Consider the following 22,886-nt stretch of genomic DNA (forward strand, 5'->3'; position numbering starts at 1 on the left):
CCCATAAGTATGAGGGGCCCCATAAGTATGAGGGCCCCCATAAGTATGAGGGGCCACATAAGTATGAGGGCCCCCATAAGTATGAGGGCCCCCATAAGTATGAGGGCCCCCATAAGTATGAGGACCCACATAAGTATGAGGACCCACATAAGTATGAGGACCCACATAAGTATGAGGACCCACATAAGTATGAGGACCCACATAAGTATGAGGACCCCCATAAGTATGAGGGCCCACATAAGTATGAGGACCCCCATAAGTATGAGGACCCACATAAGTATGAGGGCCCACATAAATATGAGGGCCTAAAGGTGTTTGGCCTCCAAATCTACTAACGAGCCTCATGCATACATAGTTTACAAAGTAAACAGAACAATGAACAATGACGTTCATTGTACCAATGGCCAACAGCTGAAGAGGCGGGCCCCAGGAGCTGGAGCTTGGTCTTTCAACTTCTGGCAATGTAACGCTGAGAAATTAGCACAAAATACACACACACGAACATTCCAATGAGTTCGAATGTTAGCACGCACATATACGATGTTAGCACGCACATATAACACATTACCACGCACATATAACACATTAACACGCACACACAACACATTAACACGTACACACAACACATTAACACGCACACATGACACATTAACACGCACACATGACACATTACCACGCACATATAACACATTACCACGCACACACAACACATTAACACGCACACACAACACATTAACACGCACACACAACACATTAACTCGCCCACACAACACATTAGCACGCACACATAACACATTAACACGCACACATAACACATTAACACGCACACACGACACATTAACACGCACACACGACACATTAACACGCACACACAACACATTAACACGCACACACACACGCAATATCACGCACACATACACGCAATATCCAAAATTAATTATACGCAAACCTAATTACATGCAAATAAGCCTTCAGAGAGAGGGGAGGGAGTGGGGGACAGATAAGCAGACAACCAGGTAACGCAGACAAAGTTACCAAGCAGGTAAACCAGGCAGTTAAGCAAGCAGAGGAGCAGTAAGGAGGCCATTACGGAACCCCTGTATCATTTGCCCAGCCCACGGGTGGCATTTAGCTCAGACACTATTATTTACAGCCCACATTAACTGTGACCGCTTAAATTACACAACTATGTCCTCTGTTGCTCTGGTTATCTGAATGTAACATTTTATCCGAGCGGCTCAACAGATAATGTAATCAAGAAGGGAAAGTGGGGGGAAATAACGTTGAAAATAATAGTAGTTCTTTTAATTACGGAATGATTGGGCTTCACATGAAAGTCTCAGGATGCAGGCGAGGAGTCACAATAACGTGGCTGAAGTATGTTGACCAGACCACACACTAGAAGGTGAAGGGACGACGAAGACGTTTCGGTCCGTCCTGGACCATTCACAATCGACTTGAGAATGGTCCAGGACGGACCGAAACGTCGTCGTCCCTTCAACTTCTAGTGTGTGGTCTGGTCAACAAAGCCTCAGGATCCCTAAAGGGTTCAGTAGAATCCCAGGTATGCAATATTATATATTATAATATTATTATAACAAGGCATAGGTAGGTTATCTTCTTGAAGTTATCTTCACCATAAATACTTCAAAAGGTTATATTGCACCTTTTTGTGCGATGTTGTGGTGTAGTGGTCTAGGGCGCTAGCTTGGGAGTGCAAAGGGAGTGGGTTCGAATCCTTTTCATGACTCCAATTGTTTTTTTTTAATTCCCTTAATGATGGGAACATATATGTAGATTACCCTTAGGACTTCCCTGGTGGTTATCTTGAGAGATGATTATCTTGAGATGATTTCGGGGCTTTTTAGTGTCCCCGCGGCCCGGTCCTCGACCAGGCCTCCACACCCAGGAAGCAGCCCGTGACAGCTGACTAACACCCAGGTACCTATTTTACTGCTAGGTAACAGGGGCATAGGGTGAAAGAAACTCTGCCCATTGTTTCTCGCCGGCGCCCGGGATCGAACCCAGGACCACAGGATCACAAGTCCAGCGTGCTGTCCGCTCGGCCGACTGGCTCCCTAACCGCCAAGTGCTCAATGCAAACCCCAATAGTCTGACGAATCTGTGAGGATAAATCTACCTCTATGATCTATTAGACTTTTATTGACTGCAAAAACTAACGAGCTAATTAGAGCTACAATAAGACTGTTAGACTTATTAGTCCCTCACGTATATGGTAACGAAGAGGGTAATTAAGAGGTAATTAAGGGTAACGAATGGGTAATTAAGGAGTAATTAATGGTAATAGAGGTCATAAAGGGGGATAATGAATGAGTAATTAAAGGGTAATGATTGAGTAATTAATGGGTAATGATTGAGTAATTAATGGGTAATGATTGAGTAATTAATGGGTAATGATTGAGTAATTAATGGGTAATGATTAAGTAATTAAAGGGTAATGATTGAGTAATTAAAGGGTAATGATTGAGTAATTAAAGGGTAATGATTGAGTAATTAAAGGGTAATGATTGAGTAATTAATGGGTAATGATTGAGTAATTAATGGGTAATGATTGAGTAATTAATGGGTAATGATTGAGTAATTAATGGGTAATGATTGAGTAATTAAAGGGTAATGATTGAGTAATTAATGGGTAATGATTGAGTAATTAATGGGTAATGATTGAGTAATTAATGGGTAATGATTGAGTAATTAAAGGGTAATGATTGAGTAATTAATGGGTAATGATTGAGTAATTAATGGGTAATGATTGAGTAATTAAAGGGTAATGATTGAGTAATTAAAGGGTAATGATTGAGTAATTAAAGGCAATGAAGCGGTATTCAAGGGATAATGAAAAGACAATGAAAGAGATGATGAAGACATAATGAGAGGATAATGAACAGCTAATCACCTAATCCACGACAACTACGGCTTAATAACCTCAAAATATAGGCCTATTAAGGCGCATAAGCCTAATAGTCCCCCCAGAGGCAACACTGCTCAGTAGACCTACACACAAAAATTCTTAATGAAGTACAAAAGATAATGTAATCTTTCTGAAATCTACAAAAAATAATGTAATCTTTCTGAAATCAACAAAAGATAATGTAATCTTTCTGAAATCTACAAAAGATAATGTAATCTTTCTGAAATCTACAAAAGATAATGTAATCTTTCTGAAATCTACAAAAGATAATGTAATCTTTCTGAAATCTACAAAAGATAATGTAATCTTTCTGAAATCTACAAAAGATAATGTAATCTTTCTGAAATCTACAAAAGATAATGTAATCTTTCTGAAATCTACAAAAGATAATGTAATCTTTCTGAAATCTACAAAAGATAATGTAATCTTTCTGAAATCTACAAAAGATAATGTAATCTTTCTGAAATCTACAAAAGATAATGTAATCTTTCTGAAATCTACAAAAGATAATGTAATCTTTCTGAAATCTACAAAAGATAATGTAATCTTTCTGAAATCTACAAAAGATAATGTAATCTTTCTGAAATCTCCCGAAATCAAAATATTTTCTGGGTGTCAATGTACATTCAGTTACGGTTGAGTTTAGCTCTTGTCCCCCCGTCTTTCCAGTTGTCTAATGGAACTAGTATCTATCAGAACATCGAGGTATCTATCAGAACTAATACCAGACTTACAGACATGTCTGTGAGTTTGGTATTAATTTGGATTCCTGCTGTTCACTCTATCTACTAACTACTCTTAAGGGAACTAACTATCTACTAACTACTCTTAAGGGAACTAACTATCTACTAACTACTCTTAAGGGTAATATATCCCTTTACATTGACCTGTGACAAGACACCGGCTTCCTGTCCTCATCGAGGCCACTATAGAGAGTTAGTGGCCTTCAGGTCAATTATCATCTGTGTTTCTACATAAGAAGAACATAAGAACAAAGGTAACTGCAGAAGGCCTATTGGCCCATACGAGGCAGCTCCTATTCTATAACCACCCAATCCCACTCATATACTTGTCCAACCCGTGCTTGAAACAATCGAGGGACCCCACCTCCACAATGTTACGCGGCAATTGGTTCCACAAATCAACAACCCTGTTACTGAACCAGTATTTACCCAAGTCTTTCCTAAATCTAAACTTATCCAATTTATATCCATTGTTTCGTGTTCTGTCCTGTGTTGATACTTTTAATACCCTATTAATATCCCCCCGGTTATGTCCATTCATCCACTTGTAAACCTCTATCATGTCACCCCTAACTCTTCGCCTTTCCAGTGAATGCAACTTAAGCTTTGTTAATCTTTCTTCATATGAAAGATTTCTAATTTGGGGAATTAACTTAGTCATCCTACGCTGGACACGTTCAAGTGAATTTATATCCATTCTATAATATGGCGACCAAAACTGAACTGCATAATCTAAATGGGGCCTAACTAGAGCAAGATATAGCTTGAGAACCACACCAGGTGTCTTGTTACTAACGCTGCGATTAATAAATCCAAGTGTCCGATTTGCCTTATTACGAACATTTATGCATTGATCCTTTTGTTTTAAATTCTTACTAATCATAACTCCCAGATCCCTTTCGCAATCCGACTTCGCAATCACAACACCATCTAGCTCGTATCTTGTAACTCTATCATCATTACCTAACCTCAGAACTTTACATTTATCAGCATTAAACTGCATCTGCCAATCCTTTGACCATTTCAAAACCCTATCTAGATCAACTTGAAGTGATAGTGAGTCCTCCTCCGAATTAATTTCCCTACCGATTTTCGTATCATCGGCAAATTTGCAAATGTTGCTACTCAAACCTGAATCTAAATCATTTATATATATTATAAACAACAGAGGTCCCAGGACAGAGCCTTGAGGCACTCCACTTACAACATTTTCCCACTCTGACTTGATTCCATTTATACTAACTCTCTGTTTCCTTTGGTATAGCCATGCCCTAATCCAGCTTAATATAGCACCCCCAATACCATGAGACTCTATTTTTTTTAATCAGTCTTTCATGTGGCACTGTATCAAAAGCTTTGCTAAAGTCAAGGTATACAACATCGCAATCCTTACCACTATCAACTGCCTCAACAATGCTAGAATAAAAAGATAACAAATTTGTTAAACATGAACGGCCATTTATAAAACCATGTTGCGACTCAATTATTAATTTATGTTTTTCAAGATGAAGACGAATTTTATTTGCTATTATAGATTCGAGTAACTTTCCCACAATAGACGTTAGGCTAATTGGTCGATAGTTAGACGCAAGTGATCTATCTCCTTTCTTAAAAACTGGTATCACATTAGCAACTTTCCAAAACTCTGGCACTCTGCCTGACTCTATTGATTTATTAAATATGGTTGACAGTGGGTCACAAAGCTCCTCTTTGCATTCTTTAAGCACCCTAGCAAACACTTCATCCGGCCCTGGGGATTTGTTTGGTTTGAGTTTTACTATTTGTTTAAGAACATCCTCCCTGGTAACTGCTAAACTCGTCAACCTGTCCTCGTCCCCACCCACATAGACTTGTTCGGCTGAAGGCATATTGTTAAGTTCCTCTTTAGTAAATACAGATACAAAATATTTATTAAAAATACTACTCATCTCTTCATCACTATCTGTTATTTGACCTGTCTCAGTTTTTAATGGACCTATCCTTTCCCTAGTCTTAGTACGATATAACTGAAAAAACCCTTTAGGATTTGTCTTTGCTTGCCCTGCTATGCGAACTTCATAGTTTCTTTTTGCTTTCCTTATCTCTTTTTTAACATTTCTAACCAGTTGTACGAATTCCTGTTCTAAAGTGACCTCCCCATTTTTAATCCTTTTGTACCAAGCTCTCTTTTTACCTATAAGGTTCTTCAAATTCTTTGTTATCCACTTTGGGTCATTAGTATACGATCTATTCAATTTGTATGGTATACTACGTTCCTGTGCTTTGTTTAGAATATTCTTAAATAAGTTATATATTGAATCCACATCGAAATCCCCATTTAAGTCACCTATCGCTGGGTTCATGTCTCGCTCCAAGACCGGCCCACACCCCATACCCAAGCCTTTCCAATCAAGTTGACCCAAAAAATTTCTTAGGCTATTAAAATCAGCTTTTCGAAAATCTGGCACTTTAACAGAATTTTCTCCTACTGGTCTATTCCATTCTATGCTAAATCTGATTTCTTTGTGATCACTGCTCCCTAGCTCACTCCCTATTTCGATGTCATTAATTTGCGTTTCCCTGTTAGTTAACACTAAATCTAAAATATTATTTTCCCGTGTTGGTTCCTTAATGTGTTGCGTAAGAAAGCAATCGTCAATTAATTCTAGAAAATCTTCTGCTTCACTATTCCCTGTTTTGTTCAACCAGTTTATTCCGCTAAAATTAAAGTCACCCATGACATAAATACTGTTAGATCTAGATGCTCTAGATATTTCATCCCATAGATGCTTTGCTTCCATTCTGTCTAAATTTGGTGGCCTATATATTACTCCTATTATAATATTATTAGCTTTTTCGTTTAATTCAATCCAAATAGTTTCTGTGTGTGGCTCTGTTTTGATTCCCTCTTTGAGACTACATTTCAAATTGTCCCTAACATATATGGCTACTCCACCTCCTCGTCTAATATATCTATCTGTGTGAAATAGTTTAAATCCATATATTTGATATTCAGCTAATAGTTCTCTATTTTCTACATTCATCCACGTTTCGGTAAGTGCAATAATATCTATTTTTTCTGTGCAGACAAGAGCATTTAATTCGTTAATTTTATTTCTTAGACTTCTACTGTTAGTGTAATATACCCTAAGTGAATTGTTATTTTGCGGACCTTCTCTTTCCCTGATCGTTTTGCCAATTCCTTTCTCCCACAAACACATACTTTTATTACCTCCTTCCTCCAAATCAATTCCCATACCTCTATCTACTAACAGTTTAAACCCAAACAAACACCTCTAACCACTTCTTCTTCTTCTAGCTTTCACCTTCAGTATCTTATACGTCGAAATCATGGCTCCTCTTTCCCGTCTCTGATTTATTGTAAAAAGATTCAATTCTCTTGTTTTTATATTATAATCATCTCAATTTGGGGACTCGACCTTAAGCTAAGGGAAGTAACCAATGAAGAAGGACTGAGGGAACCAGACCTCCACCACACTGGAAGAAAGGAAGAATAGGGGAGACACTCACACACACACACACACACACACACACACACACACACACACACACACACACACACACACACACACACACACACACACACACACACACACACACACACACACACACACACACACACACACACACACACACACACACACACACACACACACACACACACACACTCCATACACAGCTTCAAGTGTAGATATGATAGAGCCCAGTAGGCTCAGGAACCTGTACACCAGTTAATTGACAGTTAAGAAGCGGGACCAAAGAGCCAGAGCTCAACCCCCGCAAGCACACACACACACACACACACACACACACACACACACACACACACACACACACACACACACACACACACACACACACACACACACACACACACAAACACACACTCCATATACAGCTTCAAGTGTAGATATGATAGAGCCCAATAGGCTCAGGAACCTGTACACCAGTTAATTGACAGTTAAGAAGCGGGACCAAAGAGCCAGAGCTCAACCCCCGCAAGCACACACACACACACACACACACACACACACACACACACACACACACACACACACACACACACACACACACACACACACACACACGCGACAAAAGACAATCAGCCCCCTAAAGCTACCAAGCCTCGTCCCAGACCCGCCTCCACAAAATATATCCTTGGCTTCAAAGCCCTGTATAAAATCCTGTATCACCGGGCCGAAAAATGCATGAATTCACGACCCAAACTCCACACATATTTTTGGGAAGGACGGCGGGTTAAACACGACCTATTTCCCCCCTGACCAGCCGGACCACTCAGAGGGACATCAATAAGTCCTCAGTTTTCGCTGTTTTACCCAACTGCGGGCTCGCCATAGCCCGTGCTACTTGCAACTTTTTGTTCCAGGTAGCGGATCTTAATAATTATTTAAACAACAAGAAATACCCAACTAAATGCTTGTATTTCGGACCTTAAATTCCCCCCCCCCCCCCGCCATAGTCGTGAATTGGGTAGTTAATCGTCTAGTGTAATCGTGGTAGTTATAGCAGTTTGCTCATGTGGTAGTTTGCAGTTAGTTCTAGGTTCGACTCCCCAGGCAGGGTGAAGTGTTCAAGCATGTTTCTTTCCATGTTGTTCATTAGGTAGTGAAAAGGTTTTGTATTTGGGTCAGGTACGACCTTTCTGTGTTGCGGTCGTGTGAAATAGTCGTACGAAGCGTCTGTGCATTTACCCCTGTAAATGGGTCCCCTGGGAGTTAGCGGACTGTTGTGGGTGGCATACAAGGTGATGGTCAGTCGTTGGCTAGGGGGGGAGGAGGGGGTCCTGGGGAAGAGGGGGGGGTGGTTCCCAGGGCATTCATGATGATCCTGTTGGGTCGTACAGGAGCCCACGACCAGTCTTGGACGAAAAGGTCGTACCTGAAGAGCATTTAGGTAACTTAATTTTTTTGGTCACTGATATTCCTGCAGAGGTCATAGTTAAGTTGATCAAACCACACACTAGAAAGTGAAGGGACGACGACCTGCTACACCCATCACCCACACCCACAACCACCCACAGACCAGCTACACCCATCACCCACACCCACAACCACCCACAGACCAGCTACACCCATCACCCACACCCACAACCACCCACAGACCAGCTACACCCATCACCAATACCCACAACCACCCACAGACCAGCTACACCCATCACCAACACCCACACAACCCCCAACAGACCAGCCACACCCTTCACCAACACCCATAATCTCCCCCAGACCAGCCACACCCATCACCAACACCCACAGACCAGCCACACCCATCACCAACACCCACAGACCAGCCACACCCATCACCAACATCCACAGACCAGCTATACCCATCACCAACACCCACAACCTCCCCCAGACCAGCTTCACCCACAGACCAGCCACACCCGTCACCAACACCCACACAACCTCCCACAGACCAGCTACACCCATCACCAACACCCACAGACCAGCTACACCCATCACCAACACCCACAGACCAGCTACACCCATCACCAACACCCACAGACCAGCTACACCCATCACCAACACCCACAGACCAGCTACACCCATCACCAACACCCACAGACCAGCCACACCCATCACCAACACCCACAGACCAGCCACACCCATCACCAACACCCACAGACCAGCCACACCCATCACCAACACCCACAGACCAGCTACACCCATCACCAACACCCACACAACCTCCCCCAGACCAGCCACACCCATCACCGCGACACACACCAGACAGCACCCAGATATAAACTCCACCAAGAGCGCCACATTAAGAGTGAGAGTGATGGTGGGGGCCGAGGAAGGGTAGGAGGAAGTGCTGGAGGAGTGTCAATGTAGTGGCACCTTCCGCTCTCTCTCCCTCACCACCACGGTGCCACACACATGTTTCCCCCAGGCCCTGGCACCCTGGCACCCTGGCACCAGCCGGCTCCTGGACGACCTATAGGAGCGATATATGAGGCTCGACCGTGAGCTTCTCTCTACACGACTGTCCGTGTTAACGACCATCCATATATATATATATATATATATATATATATATATATATATATATATATATATATATATATATATATATATATATATATATATATATTTTTACATAGCTATCTTAGCCTACTTAATATTACTTTCTTCAATCGTATTTTATACAAATTTCTTCAAAATTTGGTAAATTTGAAGTATTTTTATTTTAATATTTATCGATAAGTAGAAAAAAGGTAATTAATATATGTACTTTTTTTTGTTATTAAACATGGATGTATATGTATATATATATCAGTATATGTGTATATTTTCCCCTCCTCCTCCCCCTGGTGTAGCCTGTGGCCGCGTGATGGTGTGGCGGACAGCCTTGACAGCTGCGGTCTTGACAGTCACGACACGGCCAAGTCTCTGTCAAGTCGTTTGGACTCCTGTCTTGCCTGCGTCTCAAGGTAGGTTGAGGTCTCTGACGAGTCTTTGAATTCTTAGTTGTCTTGTGCTTCATCTTACAGGTGTGTGTGTATGTGTGTGTGTGTGTGTGTGTATGTGTGTGTGTGTGTGTGTGTGTGTGTGTGTGTGTGTGTGTGTGTGTGTGTGTGTATGTGTGTGTGTATGTGTGTGTGTGTGTGTGTGTGTGTGTGTGTGTGTGTGTGTGTGTGTGTGTGTGTGTGTGTGTGTGTGTGTGTGTGTGTGTGTATGTGTGTGTGTGTGTGTGTGTGTGTGTGTGTGTGTGTGTGTGTGTGTGTGTGTGTGTGTGTGTGTGTGTGTATGTGTGTACTCACCTATATGTACTCACCTATATGTGCTTGCAGGATCGAGCATTGACTCTTGGATCCCGCCTTTCTAGCTATCGGTTGTTTACAGCAATGACTCCTGTCCCATTTCCCTATCATACCTAGTTTTAAAAGTATGAATAGTATTTGCTTCCACAACCTGTTCCCCAAGTGCATTCCATTTTTCTACTACTCTCACGCTAAAAGAAAACTTCCTAACATCTCTGTGACTCATCTGAGTTTCCAGTTTCCACCCATGTCCCCTCGTTCTGTTATTATTACGTGTGAACATTTGATCTATTTCCACTTTGTCAATTCCCCTGAGTATTTTATATGTCCCTATCATATCTCCTCTCTCCCTTCTTTTCTCTAGTGTCGTAAGGTTCAGTTCCTTCAGCCGCTCTTCATATCCCATCCCTCGTAGCTCTGGGACAAGCCTCGTCGCAAACCTCTGAACCTTCTCCAGTTTCCTTATGTGTTTCTTCAGGTGGGGGCTCCATGATGGCGCGGCATACTCTAAGACGGGTCTCACGTAGGCAGTGTAAGGCGCCCTAAAAGCTTCCTCATTTAGGTTTCTGAATGAAGTTCTAATTTTCGCCAGTGTAGAGTACGCTGCTGTCGTTATCCTATTTATATGTGCCTCAGGAGTTAGATTAGGTGTCACATCCACTCCCAGGTCTCTTTCTCGAATCGTTACAGGTAGGCTGTTCCCCTTCATTGTGTACTGTCCCTTTGGTCTCCTGTCACCTGATCCCATTTCCATAACTTTACATTTACTGGTGTTAAACTCCAGTAGCCATTTCTCTGACCATCTCTGCAGCCTGTTCAAGTCCTCTTGGAGGATCCTACAATCCTCGTCTGTCACAACTCTTCTCATTAATTTTGCGTCATCTGCAAACATCGACATGTATGATTCCACTCCTGTAAACATATCATTTACGTAAATTAGAAAGAGGATTGGTCCCAGCACCGATCCTTGAGGTACTCCACTTGTTACTGTTCGCCAGTCCGACTTTTCGCCCCTTACCATTACCCTCTGGCTCCTTCCTGTTAGGTAGTTCTTCACCCATACTAGGGCCTTTCCGCTTACTCCTGCCTGCCTCTCAAGTTTGTATAGCAGTCTCATGTGCGGTACCGTATCAAAGGCCTTTTGGCAGTCAAGAAATATGCAGTCTGCCCAGCCTTCTCTGTCCTGCCTTATCCTTGTTACTTTATCATAGAATTCTAAAAGGTTTGTTAGGCATGATTTCCCTGTCCAGAACCCATGTTGGTGCTTGTTTACAAACCCAATGCTCTCCAGGTGCTCAACAAGTCTTAGCCTAATTATTCTTTCAAGTATTTTGCAGGGGATGCTTGTCAGTGATACGGGTCTGTAGTTAAGTGCCTCCTCCCTATCCCCCTTTTTGAAAATCGGTACGACATTTGCCTCCTTCCAGCAACTGGGCAATTCTCCCGACATAAGTGACTCATTGAAGATCATTGCCAGAGGCACGCTGAGAGCCTGCGCTGCCTCTTTAAGTATCCACGGTGATACTTTGTCTGGTCCAACAGCTTTATTTGCATCCAGTGTTGTCAACTGTTTCATTACATCCTCTGCTGTCACCTCTATATCTGATAGTCTTTCATCTTGGGTAATCTCTTCTAACAATGGGAGCTGCTCAGGCTCGGTAGTGAACACTCCATGGAATTTTGCATTCAGTACCTCGCAGATTTCCTTGTCGCTTTCTGTATATGCCCCTTCTGTTTTCCTCAGTCTTGTCACTTGGTCATTTACCGACATCTTCCTTCTTATATGGCTATGTAGTAATTTTGGTTGCTTTTTCGCTTTGACTGCAATATCGTTCTCATAATTTCTTTCCGACACTCGTCTTATGTTAATGTAATCATTCCTAGCTCTGTTACATCTAATCCTGTTGTCCTCTGTCCTTTGCCTTCTGTACTTCCTCCACTCCCTCCTGCTTCTCACCTTTGCTTCCTGACACTGTCTATTAAACCATGGGTTATTATATTCCCTCCTGCTTTTTTCCTTTATTGTTGGAATAAATCTATCTTCAGCCTCCTTGCATTTCAATATGACTTGGTTCATCATACCTTGCACTGTTTTTCCTCTAAGTTCTTCCTCCCACTGCACTTCTCCCAGGTAGTCCCTTATCCTTCTGTAGTCCCCTTTTCTGTAATCAAGTCTCCTTTCCCGGACCTCTTGTCCTTTGGTCACAATTTTAAGCTGTGTGTGTGTGTGTGTGTGTGTGTGTGTGTGTGTGTGTGTGTGTGTGTGTGTGTGTGTGTGTGTGTGTGTGTGTGTGTGTGTGTACTCATCTAATTGTGCTTGCGGGGGTTGAGCTCTGGCTCTTTGGTCCCGCCTCTCAACTGTCAATCAACAGGTGTACAGGTTCCTGTGTGTGTGTGTGTGTGTGTGTGTGTGTGTGTGTGTGTGTGTGTGTGTGTGTGTGTGTGTGTGTGTGTGTGTGTGTGTGTGTGTGTGTGTGTACTCATCTAATTGTGCTTGCGGGGGTTGAGCTCTGGCTCTTTGGTCCCGCCTCTCAACTGTCAATCAACAGGTGTACAGGTTCCTGTGTGTGTGTGTGTGTGTGTGTGTGTGTGTGTTATAACGTTATATAGTTATAAAGTTTAATTCACTTCCCCCTCTCCCTCAGACTAGTGAGTCTTATTGAGCTCATGCGTCCTATATAGAGCCCATGCGTCCTATATTGAGCCCATGCGTCTTATATTGAGCCCATGCGTCCTATATTGAGCTCATGCGTCCTATATTGAGCCCATGCGTCCTATATAGAGCCCATGCGTCCTATATAGAGCCCATGCGTCCTATATTGAGCCCATGCGTCCTATATTGAGCCCATGCGTCCTATATTGAGCTCATGAACCATCTAGACGGATGAGTTGTATTGACTCATGTCGTTTAAACTCAAAGAGTCATCCACGTCCCTCTTTTACAGTGATGAGCTCTACACGTGTGTATATAGTCCTCTCACCATCACCGTCACCATCACTATCACCGTCACTATCACTATCACCATCCCTATCATCACGATTTTCCAGACACCCGCGTCTAGCAAACTTTTCAGCCATCACCGCTGCTGCCCATTTTATTCCATTTTCCAGTCAATCTCCTCCCTCTCCCATACCCCTATTCTCTCTTCCTTCTTCTCCTCTTCTTGTTCTTCCTCCTCCTCCTCCTCCTTCTTCCCCATGCATTCCATACCCCCTCTTTATCCTAACTTCCTTCCTCCTCCAAATCTTAGAGCTGCTCCTCGAAATACATTTCAAGGCTGACCTATCCCTCTCCTGCATCTAAGATACAGACCTGACTGGCCTATCCCCCCCTAAGGATAGACTGAGCCACACATACCTGACTAAGCTCTCCTCCCCCCCCCCCCCACACACACACTAGTATAGAGTCTGGCTCTACCAACATCGAAGTCATCAGGTTTGAGGACTTCGATGTTGACTGAGGGCCGTTGAGACTATCTCTGGTCCCTATCCAACTGCTGTTGAACTAAGTCCTGTTCTGCCTCTCCTCACCTCTCATAGTCGCCTCATAGACCTCCACTCACAGTGCAACTGCTGGATAAATACCTGTGATGATGGGTGGGCAGTTCGCTCAGCCAATCATTGCTCATTTACGACTGGATCTTGGGTTCTGATTGGTTGTCTGTTTCGCCCGTAATATTACCTCGTTCTTGAAAGAGGCATTTCTGTAATAAATCTATCCTGTCATCTGTCTGCTACATATACTGTCTGCTACATATGCTGTCCGCTACATATACTGTCTGCTACACATTCTGTCTGCTACACATTCTGTCTGCTACATATTCTGTCTGCTACATATTCTGTCTGCTACATATGCTGTCTGCTACATATGCTGTCCGCTACATATACTGTCTGCTACATATGCTGTCTGCTACACATTCTGTCTGCTACATATTATGTCTGTGTTGACAATGAGAACTCATCGTAATTCATTCAGGATCGCTGTTGTCTAACCAGAGAAGCCAATGCTGATTATTTTCGTCCTTAGCTAACAAGACGACCCATCCTCATCCCCTAGCTATCAATGTCTTCCCTTTACCTGCTAGCTGATGCTAGCAGGTAAAGGGAAGAGTGAGTGACAGGCATCACTGTCACTCACACAAGATGAGTGACAGGCATCTTAATGCCTGCCACAAGACTTACGGAGCATCTTACCTGTCCTGACATCCGGGTCCCACATCTTAATCTGCCTCCTTACCTGTAAAAGAGAGACAAAATCAAAATATTCCTTTTTCTTGGCTTAAAGTGAGGACAATACGAGCTATGAAACTACAATTTCGAAAAGTAATATCCATAAATATGTCTTAAAAATCCATTTCCATAAAAATGTCTTTAAGAAGCAATGTCCATAAAACAGTTTAATGGCAAATCAGTTGCTTTTTTTACGAAACCTGTACATCTTTTCCACAATCATGGTGGGTTTGTTGACGTTAATAAAACATGTTTACGAGAAGTATAACGAGGTTGTTTGTAAGGATAATCCTGGTTCGCTAACTACCTCGTAGCGTTTTCACAGCTCAAGAAAGTGCTCCGCTAAGCTTGAGAAAAGATCTACAGGCTTCGTATCAGTGGATTCCAGGACACATCCCACCGATTAACAGATTATTTTAGCTCATTTTCCTTTGACTAAATCACATTTCCAATCAGATGTCATGAGACCCGTTTAGTTATTACGATCCATTTGTTTGTCTGTCCACCAGACATTAAAACAAAGATGAAGACATAGGAAAAAAACAAAATAAAACAGGATGGTGGTTTAATACAAACGGTGATTGAAGTCTTGGGCCGTGAGGGAGTCTTCTCCTCTGACTTCATCTTCTGACTTCACAATCTTTTCCACGCGCTTATTAATTTCTTTCTGTTATTTCTCTACTTTCATCTGTTTGCTTTGCCCTTGGTTTCTTCTTGTGTTCCTCTTCCCACTCTCTGTGCCAAGATGTCACACACACACACACACACACACACACACACACACACACACACACACACACACACACACACACACACACACACACACACACACACACACAAACACACACACACACACACACACACACACACACACACACACACACACACACACACACACACACACACACACACTCCTCAGTGGCCATGGCTCCCTAACACTTTCATCTCGGAGATTGAATGACACAGACACTAGCTACTGGATTCTCTTCAGCTCCTTCAAAACTACCTTTCAGAGGTCCGTCTCCTTCTTGGATCACATAGATTTGGTCCCAATGTGTTTAAACTCTCTCTCTCTCTCTCTCTCTCTCTCTCTCTCTCTCTCTCTCTCTCTCTCTCTCTCTCTCTCTCTCTCTCTCTCTCTCTCTCTCACTTTACACGGAACAGGAATTTCGTGATCCAGAGACAAATCCCGAAGGACCTTAGCGAGGAACCAAAGCTCCTCGCTGATTGGTTGACGACCGGCAAGTGGTTGAGTGATGGTTGCCATGTGGTCGTGATGACCCAGCCCTGCAGAGGTAGATATATGGTCGTTCTGGGACGGGGGGGTCGTGAGCTGGTGGTGGGGGGGTAGCAGTGGTGGTAGTGATGGTGGTAATGGTGGTAGTGATGGTGGTGGGGGGGAAATTTCCATCACAGCCATCACTGGATGAAATCCCATTACCGCGGGCGACGAACGTGCTCAAAGGAAGCTGTGTTAAGCCAGAATCGGCCTTATTGGCTTCCATGCATCGTTTATGAAGCCCGGTGGATCTGGCCCCCCCCCCCACACACACACATCCGGCTCCCCATCTCTACCATCTCCACCACCACCACCACCACCCATTCCTACCACAACCACCACCACCAAGAGACCATGTAATCAGGTTGAAAATGCAAGTGGAGGGAGCCGAGGACGTATTTCCACAGATAATGACATGGAGATGTGTGAGAAACTCCAACCATCTCAACGCTCGTTCCCAGAACCATTGATGTTGTTAATTTATGTGAATGACCTGCTCGGGGGAGTGAGCTCGGCCACCTGGCTCATACGAAGGTAATGAGGCACGTATAAACCTAGAAGAACAGCAGAGAATTACATGAAGACTTACACAAATTACTTTTGGGTCAGACTCGTGGCTATTAGAGTTCAACCTCACGAAGTGTAATGTAATGAAGATGGGAAAGGTAAGAGAAGAGAGCAGAACGTATCTACATAAGGAAAGATAACTATATCTGAGAACCCATGAGGAGAGAACAGAGGGGGGAAACAGCCACGACATACAAGATACTGAGGGGAATAAGGAGGACAAGGGGGTCTAAGCTTAGAGAAAGTAGGACAAGAGGACACAGGTGAAAACTGGAAACGCAAATGAGCCTTACCTTACCTTGAGGTTACCTTGAGGTGCTTCCGGGGCTTAGTGTCCCCGCGGCCCGGTCGTCGACCAGGCCTCCTGGTTGCCGGACTGATCAACCAGGCTGTTGGACGCGGCTGCTCGCAGCCTGACGTATGAGTCACAGCCTAGTTGATCAGGTATCCTTTGGAGGTGTTTATCCAGTTCTCTCTTGAACACTGTGAGGGGTCGGCCAGTTATGCCCCTTATGTGTAGTGGAAGCGTGTTGAACAGTCTCGGGCCTCTGATGTTGATAGTTCTCTCTTGAACACTGTGAGGGGTCGGCCAGTTATGCCCCTTATGTGTAGTGGAAGCGTGTTGAACAGTCTCGGACCTCTGATGTTGATAGGAGCCGAAGGAACCGAAGGAAAATGTACTGTGTACGGGCAGTAACAAGGGAACTGCTCTGAAAGCTGAAGTTGTAGAAGCCACCTCCGTCAAGAAGTGAAACACCTGATTTGAGAAAGAATTCGAACGTCAAGAAAGTCTAATTATTTCACAGCATGTACATCAATGCTAGTAGTCGTTGTGGTAGTGGTGGTGGTGGTGGTAGTGGTAGTTGTCGCCGCCACCATATGTTGTTTAAGATTTGCTACCTGGAACAAAAAGTTCTAAGTAGCACGGGCTATGGTGATCCCGTAGTGGACTTGTTTCTCTCTACTTCAAAAGGTCATTCCGCTACCACAACCAAAAATCGTCACCACTGTCACTACTCCTTGTCATCACCACCACCCCTGCCATCACCACCACCCCTGCCATCACCACCACCCCTGCCATCACCACCACCCCTGCCATCACCACCACCCCTGCCATCACCACCACCCCTGCCATCACCACCACCCCTGCCATCACCACCACCCCTACCATCACCACCACCCCTGCCATCACCACCACCCCTGCCATCACCACCACCCCTACCATCACCACCCCTACCATCACCACCACCCCTGCCATCACCACCACCCCTGCCATCACCACCACCCCTGCCATCACCACCACCCCTGCCATCACCACCACCCCTGCCATCACCACCACCCCTGCCATCACCACCACCCCTACCATCACCACCACCCCTACCATCACCACCACCCCTACCATCACCACCCCTGCCATCACCACCACCCCTGCCATCACCACCACCCCTGCCACCACCACCCCTACCATCACTCACCACACAGCTCTGATTGACATGTCATTAGGGCCTTTCTGACGGCCCCCAACACCGAGTGACATTTTTGACCATCTTCCACTCTCCCCCTCCCCCCCTCCCCATCCCCCCCTCCCACTCCCCCCCCTCCCCATTCCCCCCCCCCTTTCCACTTCGCAACGTGGCTAAAAAGAGACAAAACTTCATATCACCATAAAGAGGAATAATTAAGCGGACCTCAACCCTCTATTGTAAAAATATTCCTGTGATAGAGAGCCACAGAGTCATAGAGCCACAGAGGCAACAGAGGCACAGAGGCACAGAGCTGCAGAGGCACAGAGCCACAGGTTCTTTGGTTTTCTGGAGGAACGAAAGGCACGGCAGGAAATGCAGAATAGAACCAGTGAGGAGTAGAGGTGCCATAGGCACACTCAGAGAACCATGTCTGACCATCAGAGGTCCAGTGAGGAGTAGAGGTGCCATAGGCACACTCAGAGAACCATGTCTGACCATCAGAGGTCCAGTGAGGAGTAGAGGTGCCATAGGCACACTCAGAGAACACTGTCTGACCATCAGAGGTCTAGTGAGGAGTAGAGGTGCCATAGGCACACTCAGAGAACACTGTCTGACCATCAGAGGTCTAGTGAGGAGTAGAGGTGCCATAGGCACACTCAGAGAACACTGTCTGACCATCAGAGGTCCAGTGAGGAGTAGAGGTGCCATAGGCACACTCAGAGAACACTGTCTGACCATCAGAGGTCCAGTGAGGAGTAGAGGTGCCATAGGCACACTCAGAGAACCATGTCTGAACTTCAGAGGTTCAGTGAGGAGTAGAGGTGCCATAGGCACACTCAGAGAACACTGTCTGACCATCAGAGGTCTAGTGAGGAGTAGAGGTGCCATAGGCACACTCAGAGAACACTGTCTGACCATCAGAGGTCCAGTGAGGAGTAGAGGTGCCATAGGCACACTCAGAGAACACTGTCTGACCATCAGAGGTCTAGTGAGGAGTAGAGGTGCCATAGGCACAATCAGAGAGCACTGTCTGAACATCAGAGGTCCAGTGAAGAGTAGAGGTGCCATAGGCACAATCAGAGAACACTGTCTGAACATCAGAGGTCCAGTGAAGAGTAGAGGTGCCATAGGCACAATCAGAGAACACTGTCTGAACATCAGAGGTCCAGTGAGGAGTAGAGGTGCCATAGGCACAATCAGAGAACACTGTCTGAACATCAGAGGTCCAGTGAGGAGTAGAGGTGCCATAGGCACACTCAGAGAGCACTGTCTGAACATCAGAGGTCCAGTGAGGAGTAGAGGTGCCATAGGCACAATCAGAGAACACTGTCTGAACATCAGAGGTACACACCTCTACAATACTCTCTCAGTCAACCTCAGAAATATTGCCGGAACAAAGGTACAACATCTTCAAGAAACAATTAGATAAGTTCTTGCAAGAAGTGCCGGACCAACCGGGCTGTGGTGGATATGTTGGTCTACGGGCAGCTGCAAGCAACAGTCTGTTGGATCAGCTTATCACAAATCAGAGTAGAATAACTCCCGAGAGAGAGAGAGAGAGAGAGGGAGAGAGAGAGAGAGAGAGAGAGAGAGAGAGAGAGAGAGAGAGAGAGAGAGAGAGAGAGAGAGAGAGAGAGAGAGAGAGAGAGAGAGAGAGAGAGAGAGAGACAGACAGACAGACAGACAGACAGACAGACAGACAGACAGACAGACAGACAGACAGACAGACAGACAGACAGACAGACAGACAGAACATACAATACCTAAATGTATTTTAACAAAATCTCTTATCTGATTATAACTATTCAATAAAACAGACTCAAAGTGATTGTTTAAAAAATGAATTTCTTTTCCATAAAATGGACACATTCAATCCCCTTGCAACTTCTACCGCCAGACCTCTCTTGTCACCTCCAGATGGAATAGAGGGAGATGGAAATGAGACAGTGATGATTGTGGAGAGGAAGACGGAAAGGGAGGGAGGTAGGGATGGACAGGAGACACAGGACGATAAATAGGAACGAATGAGAGCCAAACTGTAATAGAAGATAATAGACAAATTGAACACAATCGCGGATAGATAATGATGTGAGACGAGCTTAAAAATTATATTTTAAGGTCCGGAATATTAACGCAGTCTATCAGCCTTCAACTGTCACCGCAGTCTATCAGCCTTCAACTGTCAGCGCAGTCTATCAGCCTCCAACTGTCAGCTCAGTCTATCAGCCTCCAACTGTCAGCTCAGTCTATCATCTTCCAATTGTCAGTGCAGTCTATCAGCCTTCAACTGGCAGCGCAGTCTATCAGCCTTCACCTGTTAGCGCAGTCTATCAGCCTTCAACTGTCAGCGCAGTCTATCAGCCTTCAACCGTCAGCGCAGTCTATCAGCCTTCAACCGTCAGCGCAGTCTATCAGCCTCAACCGTCAGCGCAGTCTATAAGCCCTTACTGCTCCAAACGAAGCTTCTCCAAACTTTTTAAATACTTCTACAAGTGGGCGGAGTTTACAGTTGTCCAATCAGAGAGCTTCCTTTAAAAAAAATCCAAGCCAAGTGGGCGGAGTTTACAATTGTCCAATCAGAGCGCATTCTTTTTAAAATGAGCCAATCACGTCAGTCCCAAAACACAGATTGTTCTGTGTGTCTTTCCCCGGGAAAAGTGTGCACCTTTACTCAGTTTCCACTGTGAAGCGAGACTGCTCACACACACACTCTCTCTGCTCGCGTACTGACTCATGATTCACGACGGAGATGAGTGAATCAAATACAGATTCATTACTCACGCGGGAGATGAAAAAGATGGTAATTATGGTTTGAATTTACTGTAGGTGTTCGGTAAACGTGCACGCACACACACACACACACACACACACACACACACACACACACACACACACACACACACACACACACACACACACACACACACACACACATACACAATTCCTATGTTTTCAACGTCAAACGGACCACTAAAATCACAGAGCAAATCCCAATCCTTCCCACTCTTAAGACTGAATCCCCTCCCTCTTTCACTCGGGTCTAAACTTTCACTAATCACTCGTACTTGGCAATTCTTGCACCACTCCACATTTCACTCTACTCTTTCCGTGAGCTCAAATCTCATTTTCTCACTCTCTTGAGAAAAAGGTCCGCTTCGCGTGTCTCAAGAAATTTGATCTTCAACTCTGAGAAAGATCTTGTATTCGGATAATGTTTTTTTTTGTTCATTTGTTTTAGCTCCTTTACTGTTTTTATTTATTATTGTTTCTCTTTATTAATTACTGGTATATGAGGATGGAGAGGGAGTTATGAGGAGAAAGCGCCAAGCCATTACGACTATATAGCACTGGGAAGGGGCCAGGATAAGGATTTGGGATGGGACGGGGGGAAAGGAATGCTGCCCAAGCACTTGTGGATAGTCGGGGATTGAACGCCGGCCTGTATAAAGCGAGACCGTCGCTCTATCGTCCAACATAAGTGGTTCGGGGGTAGGAGCGGTGCTCAAGCACTTGACCATTAGGGATCGAACTCTGACCCTGCAAGAGGTGAAGGGCGACGCTCTATCCACTAAGAGAGAGGTTTCTAAATAGAGTTACTGATTTATGAAACATGTTATCGGATAACATGATATGATAGAGGTGACTGGGGTAAACTCAGTGACCATTATAAGTGGAGCTCTGTGGTAAACTCCGTGACCATTATAAGTGGAGCTCTGTGGTAAACTCCGTGACGACTATAAGTGGAGCCCTGTGGTAAACTCCGTGACGACTATAAGTGGAGCCCTGAGGTAAACTCCGTGAAAGCATCCAACTGATATCCTCGATAACAGGAAAAGTTTCGCCAATTATCACGAGTCTTATAAAACTTTTCAAAACGCGAACACTGTCATGTTCAGCTGACGATGAGAGAGAGAGAGAGAGAGAGAGAGAGAGAGAGAGAGAGAGAGAGAGAGAGAGAGAGAGAGAGAGAGAGAGAGAGAAACAGGGACTTGCCTAATTGCTGTTAACTAGATGTAACTACAGCGTGCTAATTCTAATTAAAATCTAACTAAACTTATCCACCCTGTACTCACCTAGTTGAGTTTGCGTAAGTTGAGCTTCGGCTGTTTGCTCCCGCCTCTCAACTGTCAATCAATTGGAAGATTGAGCATGAGTCCTCTAGAACACCCATATGTCCACCCCGGACCAGCTCAAACACCCTCCCTATGCAGCCACTAACGAAACCACCACATCTCTCCTTAATCTCAGCAGCTTGGCTTATATTAAACAGTTTACGATGTCGTATCTCTACCCGAGGTTATTATTGTAATAAAGATCGTCGTAGTGGTTCGGAGTTCATAAACTGGTTAATAAATGTATATAGAGGTGCCATGATTGAGGCATGAATGATACACGTTTCGTCTGGGATTGCTCGAGTAAGTTGTAAAGTTTGAGATGATTTTAAACTCATGTTGTTAACTGACCTTAAGATGAGTTGAGATGCTGGTCATCTTGAAAATTGTTGTGATGTTCAGTGGTTATATTCATCAAAGTGAGGTCACGTCTTACAAGGTCACGTCTTGCAAGGTCACGTCTTGCAAGGTCACGTCTTGCAAGGTCACGTCTTGCAAGGTCACGTCTTGCAAGATCACGTCTTGCAAGGTCACGTCTTGCAAGGTCACGTCTTGCAAGGTCACGTCTTGCAAGGTCACGTCTTGCAAGGTCACGTCTTGCAAGGTCACGTCTTGCAAGGTCACGTCTTGCAAGGTCACGTCTTGCAAGGTCACGTCTTGCAAGGTCACGTCTTGCAAGGTCACGTCTTGCAACGTCACGTCTCAAAAAGCCATTCCTCACAGAACCATCGTCACAGAACCATCGTTACAGAACCATACCTCACAGAACCACGCCTCAC

At 44.5% G+C, this 22,886-nt stretch overlaps 1 protein-coding gene across 1 annotated transcript in view; it reads left to right on the plus strand.

The window, feature by feature from the left end:
* Nucleotides 1-22,886, plus strand: part of LOC123767937 (uncharacterized) — a 214,217-nt gene that overhangs the window by 47,116 nt on the left and 144,215 nt on the right. Inside the window, exon 3 of the mRNA XM_069306626.1 lies at nucleotides 10,010-10,123. Coding sequence (XP_069162727.1) covers nucleotides 10,010-10,123 — 114 coding nt within the window. The remainder of the gene's footprint in view (nucleotides 1-10,009; nucleotides 10,124-22,886) is intronic.

This window comes from Procambarus clarkii, chromosome 58 (genome assembly GCF_040958095.1).
Source record: "Procambarus clarkii isolate CNS0578487 chromosome 58, FALCON_Pclarkii_2.0, whole genome shotgun sequence".
NCBI lineage: Eukaryota > Metazoa > Arthropoda > Malacostraca > Decapoda > Cambaridae > Procambarus > Procambarus clarkii.